Below are 15,241 nucleotides of genomic sequence, written 5' to 3'. Positions count from 1 at the left end.
CAATCCCTCAGCCAAGCAGATAAACAGGAGGCTGAATTTCCTGGGGTGCACGTACAGCTGCTGAGCGTGCATTGTGCTTGCTTGGCTCGATGCAAATGAAGATGGATTGAGCCAGGAAGGACCACTTCCCAACTGACTAGAGAAACTGCAAGGTAGCTCTCCATGGAGCCTGGGGTGGAGCCCAGAGCCACTGTATTGATGCTGACGATAAAAATAAAAATAAGCGATCTGGCAAAAAAACAATCATTACAACAGTAATTGGAGATGTGACCTCTCCGATTGCCTACTCCGCCCATCTCTCCACACCTTGTTCCACACCGGCGAGGTTGTTGGGTTTTACGTCGAGGAGTAAAGGAGTGTGGATTCATATTTTAGATTTTAAAGCCCTGTCAGCAAAGTCAGGATTGTTTCTTAAAATAGCTCAGGCCAGAATCCAGCTCAAGGACACTGCATATAGCTAGCGCATCCGTTGAGGTAAATAAAAGTCACTGTGAAAGCACATGATCATTTTATATTTAAGCCACTGCAGCTGAGAGGCAGGGGTTAGCTAAGCTCACCTCTTCTCTGGGAGCACTTGGCACTGTCTCGTCAGACGTCTTTAGGTCCAGCCCCACTAGCAGCTATCCTGCCCAGCCCATAGTGCTGAACTTCTATTCAGCATTGCCTCGTTACTTGGCTGAACTATATGTGCCTGATGATCCTGGTGGGAAATACGGAGCATTTTCCAGGACCAAGCTCTTCTGGAGGTACATGTAGATGCCTCAGTTTAGCTTGGTTTGTAAAAGCTTTGCAAAGCAAGAGTGAGGAACTTCATACCACATTGAGCATCCTATAGCCTACTGGTTTGTAATTCCACTATGGGAAACATGCAGGACAGAGAGAAAATATGTGTTTATTTACATGATAGGAGAGATGCAGCTGACAGGCGTTTGTGGGTGATTAACTCAGTTCATTTCATCCGCTCCCAAATCCCACTGAAGGACAAAACAATATCCAGAGTGCCTCCACTCAGCTCAGCCCAGCCCTGCTTTGCAGCTGTCATTTATCCCCTGCTGAACATGCTGCCATGCAGCTTCCACAATCAACCCCTTCGTGTTGCTGAAAGCAATATGGCTCCCGCAGAGAACCGTGGGATGGCTGCCAAGTATTTCCGCTAATCCACAAACACACCATTAGTTCCAATACCCTCCTGATGAGACTTTAGGAAATTATGAACATTTCCCTCTATGAAAAAAAAAAAAAAGACATTTTGGAGAAAGGGCCTCTCCATAGCTGAGGAACTCAGAAGGACCTATATGAATGAACCGCTTCATAGAGTCCTCAGACAGAGCCAAGTGACAATCAGGACTGCATCTGGAAAGGCGTTCAGGTACTTAACTCCTATGTGAGGACAAAGGCATCAGTGAACTCAGTGGGAGGTTTAGATGACTAGATATGGCTCTTCCAGAAATGGCGATACTCAAAGGTCTTTGCTTGTACAGGAACAGAACTGGGTGAACAAAATTTGTGCTGTTGTCCTTGCAGCACCTTTCATAGTCTGAGCTGAACTTGCTGTGTGGGATGACCCTGAAAACACACTTGTCAATCTAGTGCACCATCTTCTTTTTGTGTTATAACAACAAGACTGAAACCACCTGAGGGGTAGTTATCCCCTCAGTAACCAGGGAACAAGGCAAGGAGAGCTAAGACTTTGAAAGGAAGTTAAAAAATTGCTCATGAGAAGGACTTCAACATTTAGGCACATTTCTGACGCTCAGCTATGTCTCACCAGATCTCCATTCAGAAGCACCTTGTTCAAAGGAAACTCAGTGATATAAGCATTGGCTCAAGTTCTGTATCACTTTGCCACTGTCTACTGGTGCAAAACTGAAGCTCCCAAAATAGGCAGAAACATCCAGGCTAGGATCTCTCCATGATTATTTTCTTTTCCAGTCGTAGAGTAGGGATAATAATTCTCACCTGCATTTTTGTGAGAGTTGGGAAGGCTTACTGAAGACACAAAGTAAGGCTTATGTGCTCCAAAACATGTTCTCTTCACCTTCTCCAGCTATGCTGTTGATTGAACAAAAGGTATTTCTTCTTTTTATATACCTTGCCTAATTGCTGATACCTTAGCAGACCCGTGATGAAAATGAGCATTTTGAGTTTCTTCATTCACCAGCGAGAACATCAAAAGTCATAAACAAAAAGTGATTCAAGCAATCCACACATATAAGTCAGTGAAAAAAATATGCCTGCCCATGTAAAGAAGAAGTGGAAAGCTTACCTTTGGACCTGCTGGCCCAGGCAGTCCAAATGCTCCTGGCTGTCCTGGTTCACCCTGCAAGTAACAGCAATATCAGTGGTAAATGCTAATCTTTTATATATAAAGGCTAGGATGGCTCAAAATAGTCATTACATACAGCTTTAGAAATGGAAGCTCTATCCAATATCTGCAGTCTTGAGTGCCATTATCCAGAGATCTGAAAGTTTGCAGTGTGCTTTCTTCGCAAAAATAAAAGCAGAAAGACACAAACCGAAAACTGAAGCAGCTATTTGTCTACTCTTCAAACACAACCTAAGCAGCAAGGAATGAGTTCCCAAGTTGTGAACAGCTTGCACCGACTGCAATCTACAAACATGGATTCCTAGGAGATAACAGAATGCATTTGTTCTTGAACCTTTCACCTTTCAGTGCAATAAACACATCCTATAGGAAATACTGCAAGTCCAAGTATGTCACTGCCCAATTCCAGACCATGCCACATGTGATGTGATGAAGTTGCATCAGTTCTGGAAGCTATATTGAAAAATTATCACAGTTTTTCCGACGTGGGACAAGTGTGGCACACAAAGCAGAAACAGGATGTAAGTAACAGGAAAAAAAGAGCTTTTCTGCTGTGTATCACTATGTTTGTGTATGCCAGCCCTTCCAAAGAGTCCTTTCCCCAAGTTCCTCCGGTCGCCACCAAATGACTGCCACAAAGGGACAGTGAATGAGATGATAAAGGTCCACTGTCGGGCTGAAGATAATTCAAAGGGATGGTGATCAAGCAGGGGAAAGGAGAGAAAGCTCTAAAACACACTTATATAAGATACTGGAAAATGTGTTTGTGGTTTTATGCTTCAACTGTAGCCCTCTTAAAGGCAATGTTTGGTATGCCGCATCCTTCTTTGAGCTAACGCTGCACCTCTTCCTTTGCTCTTAGCTTTTAGCAGTGCACAAGAGGAGTTCAGGTCCTCGCTTCTGTGACCGAGACACCTATTTCTCTAACCCCTGTCCATTGTGGAAGCACAAGATGGTCCCCTGCACCCCCTGCCATCTCCACGAGCCGATGACTTTCTGCCAGACTTAAAACAAATGGCCAGGCTCTGCAGCTGCAGCTATTAACCGACAGAGCCGCAGCAGCGGGTCCCAAACCACAGGCTGCCATGACTGCTCCCTTTCCCGTCCTAATGAAAGGTAACGGAGCTGCCCCGGGAGCCTCTCAGGACAGCTAATCCATACACCACCTGCCATTGCTGCAAACGTGCGACGGAGAGTGCTGGGGCTATTAACCTCCTACCATTTGTTTCTGCCGTTCCTAAAATGGCCGTACAAATCCCCAAGACATGTTCCACTCAATACAGATCGATTTCCCCTCCCTGCCTTGCACTGAAAGGCGAGGATTACATGGCGGGGAACAAAAAGGCTTACGGCTTCTCCTTTTGCTCCATCCTTCCCAGGGGGGCCAGGTGAGCCCAGGGAACCCTGTAACAACAACAGAATTATCATCAGCACAATATTAATGCCCATTGCAAGTGCAAGGACTTGAGTAATGCGTCAAGACAAGAATAAGGAATGAGGAGAATCATTTCAACGCAAACTTTTATTATTTTCAGTCTCTGGAGGAGCTGCTGCTGATATTAACACACTGTGGCCAATTGAGGAGCTGTTAATGAGGAACTAGGCACTCTTGGCCACTTAACTCATTTAAGAATAAATTAATATAAAAACTTTGCAGCTAATTAGACATGTAATCATTGAGTCCTCTTAATATTATCTCCCCTCAGCCTTTCTGTCCACCATTCCATTGTCTCAAAAAACTGCTGTTTTGTAACTAAATACTAGGGGTTTTTTTAATTTTTTTTTTTTACTCCTTGCTTATACAGCATCCATCCCAAAGCTCAGAAGCCTCTAGGCACAGCTATCATGTACATAAGTAATGAGCCTAAAAACAAACAGAAAAGAAGCCTTAAAAAAACTCAAGCAGTCCTCAGGAACTACCCTGGCCACCGGGAAGCGTGTCTCAGAGCTGTGAACGTGCAAAGCCACAGAAAACAAAGAAACAGAAAACCAGACACCACTTTTTAAATCTTCTTATGCTCCAGGACGAATGGAACTAAATATATTGAGGTTGGCAGCACCACAGCTAACGGGGACTGCAGCAAATGCGGGGAAAAGGCAAGTTTTGCTGCGTGCAGCTGGCAATTTAAAGAACAAATGGAGAATGGAAAGACAATAGCCACACAACAGGCAAGCCAACGTACACAGTGAGGAACTGGCTCGGTGTTTTTACTTCTAGGCACTGCAGCACTTTCTTTTTAAGTGTATTGTAAAAAAAGGCTCAAATGAGAAACGGACACGGGCACTGCAAACTGCCACTGAGCTGTGATTATACTGAGCTGGTTTGTTGTGTATTCCTTGGAGGGGGATTTTGCCTTGCAATCCTGAACATTTGCGATTTTACAAGAGGTGGAAAAAGTTTAAATTCCTAAAATCCCTCCTGCAAATGATGTTTAAGGCATTTCTGACAAATGTGTCCAAAGTAAATACTAGTCAACAGAGCAAGCTCGGCACAGGATAATTTTTTTTTTTTTTTTTTTAAGATGATGACACACTAAGCAGCTAAAGGCCATCTCAGTCCAAAAGTTATGTTCAGTGCAAGAAAGGACATGATAATCTTTGGCCTTCCATGTCTCATATTGAAGAAACACTGGTGTTTGTGTATGTGGAGACATTAGCACTGAGCTTCTATTCTGTTTCACTCTTTTGTTTCAGAGTTTTACAAAGTTTAGACAAAATTTGTGCCCTTGAGATCTCCACTTGTTTGTCAAATGTGGCTGAGCATCGTGAATAAGTTTAAAGATTTTAACGTGCGCTTTGCCGAAAAATAGCACAACAGCGTAGTCTCCTTTTCTTAGCACCTTGCTAACACAAAACAAGAAAACACAGAGGTAAAACAAAAGACTTACTTAGAAGAGGGCCTGTTTTCATTAGCCTTTCACAATAGCTTTATAAACTCTTAAACTTTTCATAGTAAAATTAATAAAGACTTGGCCTTACTTTTTCTCCTTTATCCCCTTTCAGTCCAGGAAAGCCAGGGGGCCCTTCTTCACCCTACAATACCAATGAAAAAAATACCTTATATGAAACGCCATACCATTCTATGGTATATTTGTGTATTTTAGACAGCACAGTTATCATCTGTTGAGAGTTGAGGCCAACTTCTCCTCCTCGCTGTAACAATGCTGCTCTGCTCTCAGTCACCTGTAACTTGCCCATATTTGAACAGGTTCAGTTTCAATTTTCCATTCCAGTGTCTTCCTCTGGCTGATCCCTCCCTCCTCTCCTTTTTGTAAATACCATCCAGAACCAGTCTTTTTCCACAAACAAGATTAGAGACTTAACCCAATAAAAGTATTTGAAGCATAGAAACATTTCACTGAGAAACTCTCCTGTTGCCACATTTCAAAGCACGAGGTATTGAAATTTGGCATGGCCAAATTACTGCCACGGCAAATTTCCAATAGCATGGCAATTTTTGGAAAAACCTATATGTGGGAATTTTTTCCCCTTTAGCTGCTCACATTAGGCCAAAATATAACCTTGGAAGCCACTCCTTTTAGACCTTATCAATAGGTACTTCTCATAGTCAACAGATAACTTCACCAAAGATTCAGAGTAGGTTTCAGTCAGAGCTCTGTGAACGGAGCAAGATTATGCCTGCTGTCATGGGGTACTTGGTCGTGATCCAGCAGCCTGCTTATGTCTGTCCTGCATGTTCATGCTCTGACTGATGGCACCCAGGTTCCAGCATTGCTGGATTTTACAAGAGATGTTGGCATGAATGCTTCAATGAACTGTTACCAGTGTCTCTTCTACCTGAAACAGTGGACATCCATATGTGGGATGCAAAGCCACTAGCACTGCTGGCAAATGACAGGCCACAAAGCAGAGCTAAGCGACTGAGAGCTTTTTCCCCACTGCTTTTGTAAAAACCCAATAACACAGAAGAATCCTTTTGAAAGAGCATTAAAGTGGCTAAGAAGTTGATGCATGTATTTCTAAGTTGCCTGTATATACATAAGGACTACCTACACATGCAGATAAAGTCAGGTCAGATTCTGCCACATTCAGTCTTATTTGTGATGTTTTTTTCCTGCATGAGTAGTCCAGCTGACTTGGATGTATTCCTAGGGCAAGGTTCCAGTCAATGTCAGACAGTGACAAAATCCAGCCTTATTTATTTATAGGTACATTTGGCACTTAAAGGTTAGTAAAAGATTTGGAAAGTATCTGTGCTCTATATGTAAATTAAAGTCATTAGATACTTTTATAATCACATTTCTTGCTAACTGAACCTTCATGAAGCACTCTGTCTAGAATTTGCAATGCAGCTAGTGGTAAAAATCAGATCTGCTGTATTTCAATGGCTCCCTAATGAGATAGAAAACCCATCAAATAGCCAATGTGATTTTTAAGGAAATCATTTGCTCTAAGAGGTCAATATAACTTGAAGGAACTGCCGTTCCATGGCAAAGTGTGCAGCATAGGTAGGAGAATGATTTGTGTCTTTTCTATGCAAAGTAAAGGAATACGGTTAATTAGCTTCTTCTCTTGTTTTTTTTTTCTTTTTATCTCTCCATGAAGTAGCAGCTCCTTGGCACAGCTGAACAAATTAATCCTAGCATCAGTCAATAAGTTTGACGCACGGTGCTCATAGAGCCATTCATGCTGGACAGGACCTCGTAAGGTTTCTAGTCCAACCTCCCACTCAAAGCACCATCAACAGTGAATTCAGACCAAGTTGTTCAGGGTTTATCCAATTTGGTGTTGAAAACCTCCAAAAATAAGGTTACTCCTCTTCCCGATGCCAATGGTAACTTACCTCCTAAGTCAAGAGCATCCCAGGAAGAGAAAAAGGCTTTTCCTTTTGCATTTTTTATTTATTAACTAAAGCAGCACGATTGTGTCCTTTTGACTTTTCACAGATCTCAAGCAGCTGGCTACAAAGATGTGAAGCCCAGAGCAGATCTGCTGGCCCTCACCACCAAGAGGCTGCATGGGCATTTGCAGGAAAGCACTGTAGACTCTCTCCCACTTGGTGACCGTACATGCCAGAGGCAGCTGGTCAGCCTGAACTGCCACCCATGGACCAGGGTCACCAAGCAGGGAAGAAAGGCTTCAGGGATGCACCATGCTCAGGGAATATGTGATCCAGCAAAACCCAGCACTTCAAAGAGCTCACTAAAGACATTTTCTTCACTTGTATCTACTGCCACTGCCTCTCTCTTGCTGCATAAACCGAAGCACCGCATGTCACACATCAGACAGCCTGGCACAGAGCTGACCCTTTAGTGGAAATAAAGCTAGAGAGTTTTACCAGCTTGCAGGGGAAATCTTTGAGTATCCACCAGCTTTACCGGTTCCTCCCCAAGGAGAAAACTGCACAGAAGCAACCTAGACTCTAGAGACAGGAAAGGGCTCCTACTTCTGCTCTTTCCACTGACTCCCCATTAACCCTGGCTAGCTGCTTCGTGTCTCTTACTAAGCAGAAAAACCTGTCAGGCTAAGGGTAGGTTCAGCAGATGTTTGAACCTTAATAAAAGCACAAGAAGAGATTGCGTTGCCTACGTCAAAACCCTCACGTTCACAAAGTAAACTGCGTAACCTACAGGAGTGAGCAGTGGGAAGAGAGCAGGAAGCAGCAAAGCATCGGTGCTGCTATGCTTGCATAGTGCCAAAGTAGCTGTGACAGACAGGGATGGGAAAGCAACCAACAGCTTGCACCCTTAACTCACAGCCAGCTGCCAAAACCCCCACTGAGGATGCAGCTAACTGGAACGGAGCCATGTTGCCAGAGCAATTTACTTCACTAAGCAACTCTATTTTTCCCCCCCTTTTTTTTTCCTCCCCCCTTTTTGTTTTTTTTTAAACTAACTAACTTCATGAACTGCACTGCAGAACAATCACCTCTTCTTTTCACTTGTCCACCAAATCTTTTTTATCAGGTAAAATCTCAAGCATTGTGCTCAGCATGCTGCCAAGACCTAGGGAAGTGCTGGTGTACCCAAAAGTTATCTGTTCCCTCTCCCCAACCCCTCCCATTAGGTCAGCTGGGTTAGCAAAAGAGCTCGCCTCTCTCTCCAGCACTTGTGGATCAAGCGGCTCTGCCAGCGCATCTATCCTGGAAACCACTTTCTAAAGCCAGGGAAAGTCGCAGTTAGAGAGTGACAAAATTGGCGGAAGAAGAAATCACAGGGGCCTGAAATAACGTTCAAGAGGAGTTCTTGCTCAGGAGGTTACAGCTTCAGCAATTAGGCTCAAAGGAATGCAGCAGATTTTCCTGAGTACTTTCCCCTTTCCAGGCTCCTGAGCATGCTGTCCTTTTCTTATCCACTGGAAAGCCAGCCGCTTATCTTTGGTTTCATCCTCTGTGCTGCACGGCCAGTGGCCTTTAATCAAACATTTCCAACAAAGTTAGCAAGAGAATAAACACCTTCATTAGCTCACTGTTGACAAAATATTTGTCAAAAGAACCTAGATTTGGCAAGCTGCCATCTGACCTAAAGCAACCAGAGGACTTCTCTTGCAATATGGCTGTGGAGTGCAGTCAGTCACATGGAAGTAGATACTGCCGAGCAAGAGAGGGCAGGCAGGTACTGCAAGCACTGAAGTCATATACCGACACAGACAGTGAGTATACAGAGGTTACATAGCGCACAGGTAGCTACATATTTCTACAAATGCCATTTTTCACTTTTCAGTAGTTACTCTACGATTATTTACTTGAATTACAGCAACGCCTCATTTGTTCCTTGTTTGGGTCGCTCTGCTGGACACTGTATGAATAAATATTAAATGACAGTCAGTATGCTCTAAAGCTCAGTTTAAAATTGCAAGCAATGTGTAAATATAATAAAGAAATAGCAGAGGCAGAGAGCACAGGCCAGTGACATAGCTGCCAAGCGGACATCGTCGGCAAGTGCACTGGGCTGAAGGATCCAGGCACCACAGTGGGAAAACGGGTCGGCTTCAGCAGCAGGCATTGAGCCCTGGGGAAGAAAAGCCCATCACATTCCTTGCACCAAGGCCAAACCTGGCTGTGCCACTGAAAGGGATAAAAATAATACTATATACCCACAGGCTGGCTGCGTTCCCAGTTTCCACACAAGGAGATTCTGGTGGTGACATGTAACCCACACCTATCTGTTTATGCCACACATTTCTACTGCCACCCATCTACTTTATGAATATCTGAACTTCAAAGGCTGTCCCTTTCTGGAGAAACATCTGGACCAGAATAGGAAGGTAACAAGGACCAGGCCCTCCAGGGAACTGGGAAGAAGCAGCAAAGGCAGAAGAGACTATTGTTAAGGAGGGCAATGGAGTATAGTTTCTAAGGCAGCTTCCCTTAGACTTAGCCTATGCTTTCTGGAGTCATTTTATGCTGTAGGTGGGGTGACCTATTGCTTCCTTGGTCAACAGTTTTGTGGACAAAAACTTGAATGTGTAGGTAGTTGTACCAGTGAAGAAGTGCGTTAACAAATACGGCAGCTTGGCTTAGGAAGTTCCTAAAATACTGAACACTGCAAGCTCTGAGGATGTAGCACTAGGCAAATCGCTCTGAGGATGTAGCACTAGCCAAATCACTCTGAAAACTCCATCTTTCATTCCTCAAAGAATTGATACAAATTCTGCAAGCAAATTAGGAAGGTTTTCTGAGCCATGCTAAAACAAAAAGTTTACGCAGAATTCAGTAAAAAGGATAGATTTTTGAATTTGCTTGTATTTACTTTTTAATGGAAGTGTTCAGAGCCACACAAAGGCTACAGAGCAAGGCCTAAGTACTACTTCTGTCCTTCCTGAGGGGTCTCAGGGCAGGGCTTACATGGGCACATGGTGTGTCCAGATCCAACGGACAAAAGGAAATGCCACATCATGAGGAAATTCAGAGCACAGGCAAATCTCAGTTGCTGCAGACAGAGTACTGGGGTGATGAAAAAGAAAGATATTCCCATTGTCCTCAAATGTATCATCCATTAAAAATATAGAGGTGAGCTGGGGAAGTATAGATACACCCAGATAGGTTCCTTTATTACCTTGTGTACATCAGCAGAGTTATCCCATTTCTACATTTGAGCAAGGATGTCTTCCTGGTATACCCGTGTCATATGGATTTACCAGATCACACCAGGCCTAGGTTAGTGATCCCTCCATGGTCATGAAGGTTGTTGCTTTTTTTTTTTTTTTTTTAAATACCTTCCATTACATGTTCACCAGATGCACATATAGCTTAATTTGTTGCATATCATCCAACGATTCACCTCACGGGTTATATTGAGCCTCACTACCCCACAGAATCCCCTGAACATTATAATTTGGTCACAGACCATATACATATCTACATCCCACATAGATTCTCAGATGGCTGAATGGACATAACTATGAAATTACAAAGTAGATAACCTTAATTGCTAGATGATATGTTTCCTCAGAGTGGGAACAACTAATACAGGGATTTTGCCATATCGAGCCTCAGCAGAATTCCTCTGAAAAGAAAGAGACCTAAGATGGAGAAGGAAGGGATCTGCAGGTGCACGGAAAGATACAGAGATAGAACAGCTCAGTATTACCTGATCCTAGAGAGACATCAAAAGCACACAAAGGAATAATCCCTCAGCGATGTTTTTAAGCAATCTGCTCAAGTTTAACTGCTTTTCTTTTCTCCACTTGCAGCTCCTCAAGCAGCTGCCAAGTTTACAAATATTTCTTCCAACTCGAGAACAGCTGTGGCCTATAATCACATATTTTATTTCAAACTCTGGGTTGTGGCCTACGTTAATGGAAATGAGAGCAAACTAAACAAGAAAACAATGGGAAAAATATAAGTCCAAACCACATGTTTAGATTCTCATTTGCCTGTCAAATTCAAGTAAATCACTGGACTTTTCCTTCAGCTTACAGAGCAGATGACAAAAGATGGATCATTCTAAGATCAATTCTATACATTTTCTTTATTTTCTCTTCCAAAGTGGTCTACATCTAACACAAAAGTGCCACTTTTCTAATCCTAAAATGAAATAAAAATTTCTCACCCTGTCACAAAACGTCAATAAAGGTGTCATTGGGAGACCTTCAAAAATCTGCCAAGCAGAACCCCATGAATCACGCGCTCAGCATATTGACAGCTGCGCAAACCGGGGGATCTATATGCAAGGTGGGAGACAAAATAGCAAGAGCTGAAGAGAAACAGAACAAAAGCAGCAAGATGAAATAGAAACAGAAGCAAAATTGAACTGCACAGTGTTACCACTTCACCATTAACACACCCCTGTCTCCTTTGTTAATTAACTTCACAGCATCCCTGTGAAATGAGAAGGAAGTTATAGCAACTGTAATATTGCTTTCATCTCACGAGGGTGACAAGTCAGAGGTACAACTGAGCAGAAGACATATGGAAGGTCACAGAGTCTGGGACAAAGATGGAAACTCACTCCAGGTTTCCTGTGTCCTAGATCAGTGCCCTAACCATAAGTTTACTCTCTCTCTCCTGGCTCTTTGGCCTGCATTTAACTTGGCAACCTGATGTTCACAAAGAATAAACCAGAAGACCATGGGTAAGTGGCCTACTGCTGATCCATGGTTACACACTAAACTGTTTTCACTGTTTGATGAGAAAAGTGAAGGAGGAGGACAGAAGAGATGTTGCAAGTTGAGTGTGGTCTTCAGGTTCAAATGTCTGAGAACACTTCCAAGATACCACATGTGTCTGGAAGGATGTAATATCTTTCTTTTCTAGGTTTTTTCCATTCAGGAGCTACCAACTTGAGGAGGCTGAAGTGAAAGATTTCACAACTTTGTCTCCAGCAGCTATACAAAAAAAAATATTTTCTAGAAAAATATTGTAAATTTTGGGTTTGTCTTTTTTTAGAGTGGCAAGGCAAAGACAAGGGTTTCATTAAAAGCCAGGGATGATCTGCAGATCAATTGAGAGGCAGAGCTCCAGTGGATATATGTCACCCAGCTCCATTTTCAAAAGCTGCTGACCAGACAGGCAGCACAAATGACTGCCATTCTCCAACGCACAGATGCAGGATTCTATTAGCTTAATGATGCTAAAACCCTATTAATATCTTGGCAAATTTGACACCAAAACTGGCATTATCTTCTGCTTCCACAAGAAATAAGATGTTGTTCTCAACTTGGAGTTCACTTTAGTTCATTCTAAGAAAAGAAGAAAATCTTCTCTGCTGGGTCTCTGTACTACATTCTGATTTAATAAACAGAAAGGTCATGTGGACATGATACACAGAGGTCAGCAGAAGTCATAGGTTTGGCTAGTCTATCAGGAAAACCAGCCCAGTATGCAGACAGCTGGTTAAATGATAGTTATGGGCATTTTTTGTACTGCAAACATATCCAAGATTTTATTCAATGCATTGCATAAAAGTCAATTGTCCCCAAAAGGCACTTCCCCAGGAGAAATCCAGGAGACCTTGTCTTTCAAGGGTCTCTGAACCCTTAAACCTTATCGTGAACATCATGCACCCTACCCTGAGACCAGAAGGGTCCTTCTGACCCTTCATCATATGATCCTAGTCATTGAATGTTCCTCTGGGGAGAGAAGGTGTAACATTTTTCAGGGATACCAACAGATACCTTTCTCTGAAGAAATCTGATGCTCCACCTTGGCATCAAAATAGGTAAAACAACAGCTGTGTAGCAGTTAATTTGACACATGGTCGCTCATAAACCTGGCACTGCAGAAGAGAAGATGCATCAGAGCTTACTGATTCAGTAACCAGCTGTACCCTGATCAAGGTCACTGTAGAGTTCAGAATAGCCTGGAAATATTCTAAAGATTTCAAAGCTGTCATTGGTGCCCGAGATCCCGGTCATTAGCTTCATACTAGTTGCATCCCCACCGTGTTATACCTTCACTGACTATATAAGGGATTTCTGAAACACTGGGGTGGTCAGACAACTTTGACAACTGTTCAACTGCTGGTTCACCTATAATCAAGACTGGCCCAAGTGGAGTACTTACTTGAAGAAAGCATCTACGTCTGCAACAGAGCACAGGAAAGAACAGAGGGAAGCTGTTGTGTTTGAAATACTTTTGTTCAACAGCTAGAAGAGTTGCTCAGTCAGTTGCTGAAATCTTCAAATTAAGAAACAGTCAAATTGTTTGCAGACCTATTGATGATTGAACATACTGAATAGGAGGCAGAAGAAAACTGGGATCAGCCGGTACCACAATCCCACTACACAGAGGAATAACCTGAGAAATAAACTGGACTACAATGGGTTGGATTCCCAGAAACAAGACCAGTAGTTCCTGAAATTCTGGTTTTTGTTGTTTGCATGGTTGGGGCAAGAGGGTCCTCAATCAAAAGATACATTTGTCCAACACTTTGAAATGTGAAAAACATAACAGCTCTGCTCTGAAAACTTGTCTCGAAGCACAAGCTGATGCTCCTTCCTGGCATCTGCCACAGCTCAGGACCAGACAAACAGCTTGCCAAGTGCTAGAGGGGAAGTGTTCGTTGAAGAAGAAAAATAACCCAGTCATTTATCATGACATATTGATTAATTTATGTCCTTATGTCTTTAAATAGCACACAGAAAATAGTTCTGGTCTTGTGGATGATTTGCCACGTACTGGTTGATATTTTGCCTTGTGAGAAAAATCTGTTAATTCCTTTTGCTCTGCTTCTGGGAAGTTCCTGATGCTTCAGATCTCCACACACCCCTGTCCTGGTTTCAGCTGGGACAGAGTTAACTCTCTTCTTAGTAGCTGGTACAGTGCTGGGTTTTGGATTTAGTGTGAGAACGACGGTCAGTGGGTCAGCATCGGTCAGCGGGTGGTAAGCAATTGCATTGTGCATCACTGGTTTTTTTCTTCCCCCCCCTTCCTTTTTTTTTTGTTATATTCCTTTTCATTACTATTATTATTATATTTCATTATTAGCATTGTTAGTATTATATTTTACTTTAGTCATTAAACTGTTCTTATCTCAACCCACAAGTTTTACTTTTTTTTCCTTCCTTTCCTCCTCCTCACCCCACTGGGAGGGGGAGGGGGAAACGGCTGCGTGGTGCTTAGTTGCTGACTGGCGTTAAACCACGACAACCCCTCAAAAATTTCAGTAGCTCTGAGAAGAGCGTATTAGGGCAGAAGACTACTGTGTTGAGGTACTCCAAACTCCAGTGCCAATCTGCTCTTAAATATCTGCTGCTATTGATATTCCACATTCAGCCCCTAGAGTCTATTCCAGCACCTCACTGAAATACGTAGAAAGCTTTTCCTCAAGTTTAACCACATCGTCGAGTCCATGATTTCTCCCCTCCTTGCAGAGTCCTTTCAGTCTCTCCCTGGTGGTTAAATTCGCAAAACCACTGATTATTCTTCTCATTGCTCTCTGCAATGAGCAACATCTCTCCACATATCTCTTTAAATGTCATGCCCAAACTGGAGACAGCATCCTGCCTGAAGTCTTATCACCACCTACTTATAACTTGCGGTGATACGCCTCTGCTGACTGCCAAACATACCTGAGGCTGCTCATTCAAGTCTTTCCCAAGATTATAAACCGTTTTGGTCCAACCAGACAAATTTGTTTATAAAGTGATGCTGCCCCTTAGGTCTTTCATCTCAGAGTGTATTACAAAGGTCATGATCGTTCTTCCCATTTTACTTATGGGAGCACTGAGGTACAAGAAGGGGAAGAGCTAAGGCCGAGATCCCCTATGGAGCCAATCATATAGAGCCAGGAATACAAACTGAGTCTCCAGAGACCCAAACCCACTCACAACACCAAATGCATCAGATTCTCTTGAAATAACAACCACTAATGGTCCACTCACTGTTTCACCAGGAAAATAAATATTCACCATGAAAAAAATCCCACATTTTCCTCATCTGGCACTTGCTACAATGTGCATGTTCATTACCCAGCGGAGTCTGACACACAAATACCATCTTTCTGTCAAAGT

The 15,241-nt window shown here is 42.9% G+C and overlaps 1 protein-coding gene across 1 annotated transcript in view; it reads right to left on the bottom strand.

Moving 5' to 3' along the window:
• The window catches only part of COL22A1 (collagen type XXII alpha 1 chain), a 215,430-nt gene that overhangs the window by 108,706 nt on the left and 91,483 nt on the right, over positions 1-15,241 (bottom strand). Inside the window, exons 12-13 of the mRNA XM_050892264.1 lie at positions 3,677-3,730; positions 2,267-2,320 (exon numbers count right to left, since the gene is read on the bottom strand). Of these exons, the coding sequence (XP_050748221.1) occupies positions 2,267-2,320; positions 3,677-3,730 (108 nt within the window). The remainder of the gene's footprint in view (positions 1-2,266; positions 2,321-3,676; positions 3,731-15,241) is intronic.

The sequence above is a fragment of the Gymnogyps californianus genome, chromosome 2 (genome assembly GCF_018139145.2).
Source record: "Gymnogyps californianus isolate 813 chromosome 2, ASM1813914v2, whole genome shotgun sequence".
NCBI classification, from domain to species: Eukaryota; Metazoa; Chordata; class Aves; order Accipitriformes; family Cathartidae; genus Gymnogyps; species Gymnogyps californianus.
The sequence above is the reverse complement of the archived record's forward strand: the minus strand, read 5'-3'. Positions and strand labels throughout refer to the sequence as shown.